Raw genomic sequence first — 4,835 nt, 5'->3', positions numbered from 1 at the left:
TCAGCAGCCAATGAGCAGCACACTTGCGAGCTGACGCCGAATATCCTGGTACTCGCTCATCGCCTGAGAGTGGGCAGCTGGACACCGTGCCAGCTGATGGAAGAGATTGGGTGGCTCAGCTGCTGCAATGTCCAGGGGCAAGCTAATCTCCTGAGGCAATCTCTTGTTGCCTATGATAAAGTGGTTAAGGCATTTCTCCTCCAGAGAGCAGCGCAGGTTCACACTGATATCTCGCATGCGCTGCAAGAAATACTTCCTGCGCCATTGTGACACGGGGAGACCGTTCAGGAGATGCATGACGATGGTCTTCAGGGTGTAGGTGGAAAAGCCTGTGCCCAGCAGAAGGCGGCAGAAAAGCTGCAGACATCTCAGGTGCAAACTGTCGGGGGGGGCCTTCCTGGCAATGTGCATGAAGAACTTCACCTCTGCCACAGCATAAGTCTCAGGCCATAGAGTGCTTGGGGTGCGTGTTTCCCTAGGCTGGCTGCTCACGAATATGTCAGAGCCACCTCTCCGCACCCCGAACAGGATCTCAATCCTGAAGCTTTCTCCGCCACTGATCGCCTTGAATTGGCAGGAGTGTGTGGAGGGCAGCGGGATTAAATTCCGGTTTTGTAACTGAGGCAAAGGTGGCATGATTGCTTTCACCAGTTGCTGGAACCAGCGGGCAGTTTTCTGCACGTCCAGGTAGGAGTCGGTGCACAGGGTGTCTAGGAGGCTGGGATCCTGATTGCTCCTCAGCTCCTCCTCGGGGTTGTGCAGGAAGCACAGCATGTTCTCACCCTGCTGCTGCCTCGTGCAGGTGCACTCCAGCTGCACGCGGACACGGAAGTTCCTCACGTGCCTCTGCCCCTCACCGTCCAGCTCCAGGTGGAAGCTGTGGCCTCGGGGAGGAGTCATGGGTATGAGCACACGGTACACGACATCCTGCTCCCAGGGACTCCAACCTTCAAAGGCACTGCCCACCCCAATGGGTCGGTGCAGGACTGGGTAGAAACTGTCAAACAAGACATGCCCAAAGTAAATTGTATAATCGTCCATCAGGTCAGTTATCCACTCACAGACTCTCTGCAGGTCCTCTACAGGCCCCTCTATGCGCTCCATTATATCTTGTCCAACACGATCGTCAACATTGTCTTCTTCTTCTTGGACTACATTTGCAACATCATTGTCATTGTTGTTTTCTGCAAGTGCAGCCCCATTGACAACATCATTTCCATCATTGTCATCTTCATTTCCAGCAACATTGCCAACTTCCTCTTCATTTGCACCATGGTTTTCTTCTTCATTCTCCTCTCTCCTCAGGCTGCTTTTCCACCCAATAATCCACAGCACCAAGACCAGGGCCAGGAGCACAGCAACAGCTAAGAGCTGCAAGTGTGGCATCTTCTTCTGGGAGAGCTGCTCCACCTGCTGCTCCAGCCGAAGCCTCTCCCATTCCAAGTACTTTGCACGCGCTTCCATGCGCCAATGTGTTTCCTCATCCAAACCATCACCCACGGGCAGCGGGTACTGGATGAGACCTTGCAAGAGCGCAAACAGGAACACGACTGGATCCATGGTCTGCAGGAGGAGGGAGAGAAGGCCTTGAGTGGGGAAGGGAGGGCGGGAACTACTGCTTGCTGCAGGGAGGACAGGATGCTCAGGGTTCTGGGCGCAGGAAGGACAGGGCCCCAGACAGCTGGCAGGCAGCAAGGGCTATCCCAGTGCCCCTGGAGCTGCAGCAGCAGCAGCAGCAGCCCTGTGGCCTGCCCAAGGCTCTCCCATGAGGGGCTGTCCCTGCCTGCAGGGGGAGAAGCAGCCCCGGTTGCAGCGTTTCTGCCCCAGCCCTTGTCCCCAGCCCAGCCTCCCCGCCGTGTGTGTACTCTCCGCTTGCCCAAGCAATAGAGGGCCAGCGTTAACATGCTGGGGCCTTTTATTGCTTCCCCCTCTGTGACACGTCCCCTGTGATGTCACAGGTGCCAGAGCGCATCACAGACCAGCCAACCCCACCCTTTGTCCCCTCAGCCAACTCCTCCCTCAGGAACTCAGAAAGGCCCTGGTGCACTGCTTAAGGCTGCTTTTGAGAGAAGCTTCTTCAAATAACTCCCATTGTTCTCTCTTTTGGATTTATTTTCATCTGCCTTCCACTCACAATCTCATAGATATCCCTGTTGGAAGGTGCCCTTGAGGATCATTGAGTACAAAGGTAATGGTGGCTGGTTCACCAGGTACAGCGTTCCCATTTACCTTCCCAGCTACCTAGACAGGTTATCAGTGTGGGTATGAAGCAGGTGTGAGATGCCAGGATCAGGCTTTGGATGAGGGTGGTGTACCTACAACATCTCCCAGCACTTGGGAAGTGCTTGGCTTTTATGGCTGGGGTGAACGGTGTCAAGCTAACCCAGTACCCAGACCCCTGTGGGGAAACTGAGTCAATAATGGTGCTTCGTCTCGAGCCCCTGGCACTCAACAGCTATAACAAGCAGTACAGCTCTAGCAACCTCCACCAAGAACATTTTTTGCAGTTTTTAATCTGGGCAAAATAAGGAGAGGAGAACAGTCATTGCTAATGGAAAATACTCTTACCGTTACAAGGAATTACTTCAAATAAATCATTCCACTAAGTGAAGTCCCCCTTCCTTTCTTCCTCAAAGAAGGACTTATCTGCAAACTTTTCTGCAAACATCCTAGCAGTGAACAGTGTTTTACTTCCCTTGTTCCCTGTGGAAGTGTCAACCCAACTATGAACAAGATGCTGTGTGATGGGGCACTCCTCTCACATTCAAACAATCAGTAGTGGTTATTAAAGATACACAGGCAGGTTATTAAAGATTATTTGCATGAAGAAACAGACTGAGAAAAGTTGATGTGTATTCCCTGTTCCAGAGCTAGAGAAAAAACAAGGCCACCAAACTGCCTTGCAATCAAAGGTTTCTGGAGATGCAGGCACAAATAGCCCCTTTGGAGAGGGGTTTAGAGGGAAACCCAATTTAGTATATATATAGAGGCTGGAGGAGACAGCATAAGAAAGATGAGGTTTCGTGGCATCTTACCCATACAAACAAACCACTGCAGCTGTCATCAATATTGAAATTCTCATGATCTTACATGAGTTTCATATAATTTCTATCTTTCCCCTCAGATGAACTGAGGAAATAATCCACCTGTATTATCTCCATGTCTGTTGAGAATGATGAACACATGTTGCATTTGTACGTGTAAAGGGCTTTATCTTATCTCATGGGTCTGGGAGACTGAGAGACACAAAAGGATGGAGCTATGATTGTTCTTATTTTGGAGCAATAATTTAAATCTGAGTAAGAAGCACACCTTTGACGTGTAGCTTCAAAAGAAGTTAAAGGAAGCACGGCACATCCTGTTTCAACAAACCCTTTTCCAGTAACCCTAAGGAAGATCTTCAAACATTGTAAGGGTTTTGGAAGCTGCTTACCTTCATTCATAGTCTTTCTGTTTTCCTCTAAGGTCAAACAGATTTGTATGTGAAAGGACAGTCTGCAGTTGTGAAGCCACGTGCCGCTTCTTGTTTACACCAGTTCTGCAAAGCTAATCCCAGAGCCTCTGCCTTTTCTTGGTATTTTCAAACTCAATAAAACCACAAAAACTTGAAGAGCAGAATAGGTGGTGTGTTTTAAATGCTTTTTCAAAGGGTGATTTGCTTCAATGTGCTCTCATTATTAAAGTAGGGCATCTGCTGAAATAAAAATGAAATTGTGCACAGAGAAAATGGAAATATTGGGAAATATAAAGTCAAGAAAATTAATGAGTGGTTACAATGTCCATGGTTCAGCCAAGTTCAGACCTATCTGCTGTCCACTCCAAAATCCACATCTTCATTCAAGGGCTTCCCTCTCTTACAAATTCTTCTCAGTGGTACCCAAGTTCTTCTTGAAGCTAATGTAAACAAGCTCTGACAGTTATATAAATGACTTCTCAATGCATGAGAATCATCCTTCTGAAACCAGCACAGGCTACATTGCTGTAGGCAACAGAGAGTCAAAGTCAGATTGGAGAAGACCCTTAAGGTCATTGAGTCCAGCCATTAATCCAGCACTGCCCACCACTAACCTCTGTCCATAAACACCATGTCTGATGATCTTAGAGGTCTTTTCCAACATAAACAATTCTATGATTTTATGAGTCCACGAATCTGATGGCATAGGTACTTTTTTATCCATCTAACTGTGCACCCAGTACAAGTGTAATGTATTCCCTTGGATACAGTGCAGAGGATCTGCTGGCAGAAGAACCTGTTCAGATTTGGCACATATGCAACCCACAGCCATTTGCCTGTGTGTCCAAGGTTTTGCTCCTGGCTGTTGAGGCCCTGCAGGGCTGCATGGCCTTGCCCTGGGCTGCAAGCAGACAAGTGAAGCCCAAAAGATCAGTCCAGCTGCATTTCCCTGAGACTGCCCCTGAACACAGGGCATGAAGGAGCTCCTGGGATCAGAAGCTTGCTCTGGAGTCCTCTTCTTGGACTCAGCAGGAGACACAGGAGGGCAAACAATGGTTTTCCAAGCAAACTCCCCTGTGGACCCCTTCCAGACTATCCTCACCTTTCCCCAGAGCCTTCTGAGGAGGAGATGGCCACCTGCCAGCTGCTCAAATCCTGACCCACTTTTCCTGAGAACTCAGCAAGGGAGAGTTTCACAGACAAGAGGAAATCCCTAAACAGCATGCAGCTCAGAGAATGGAAAGTTTTTCCTTTGTGGGGAGGGGCGTGTGGGTTTATTGTGCTTTCCCCCCCGCTTCCAACTTCCCAATGAATACATCTGGCAGCACACTGTCCCTGCTAGTGCGGGATCCCACTGGAAAGCAGAGCTGGGAGGGCTCTT

The 4,835-nt window shown here is 49.3% G+C and overlaps 1 protein-coding gene across 1 annotated transcript; it reads right to left on the bottom strand.

The window, feature by feature from the left end:
* LOC140681979 (inositol 1,4,5-trisphosphate receptor-interacting protein-like 1) lies at nucleotides 1-1,560 on the bottom strand. The gene has a single exon (XM_072922804.1). The coding sequence runs from the start codon at nucleotides 1,558-1,560 to the stop codon at nucleotides 1-3; it is 1,560 nt and encodes a 519-aa protein (XP_072778905.1).
* Nucleotides 1,561-4,835: the final 3,275 nt, after the last annotated feature.

Source organism: Taeniopygia guttata, chromosome Z (genome assembly GCF_048771995.1).
Source record: "Taeniopygia guttata chromosome Z, bTaeGut7.mat, whole genome shotgun sequence".
NCBI lineage: Eukaryota > Metazoa > Chordata > Aves > Passeriformes > Estrildidae > Taeniopygia > Taeniopygia guttata.
The sequence above is the reverse complement of the archived record's forward strand: the minus strand, read 5'-3'. Positions and strand labels throughout refer to the sequence as shown.

Bases quoted from the DNA above. Each gene is read 5' to 3' on its own strand.
- LOC140681979 (XM_072922804.1), bottom strand. From the start codon at position 1,560: ATGGATCCAGTCGTGTTCCTGTTTGCGCTCTTGCAAGGTCTCATCCAG.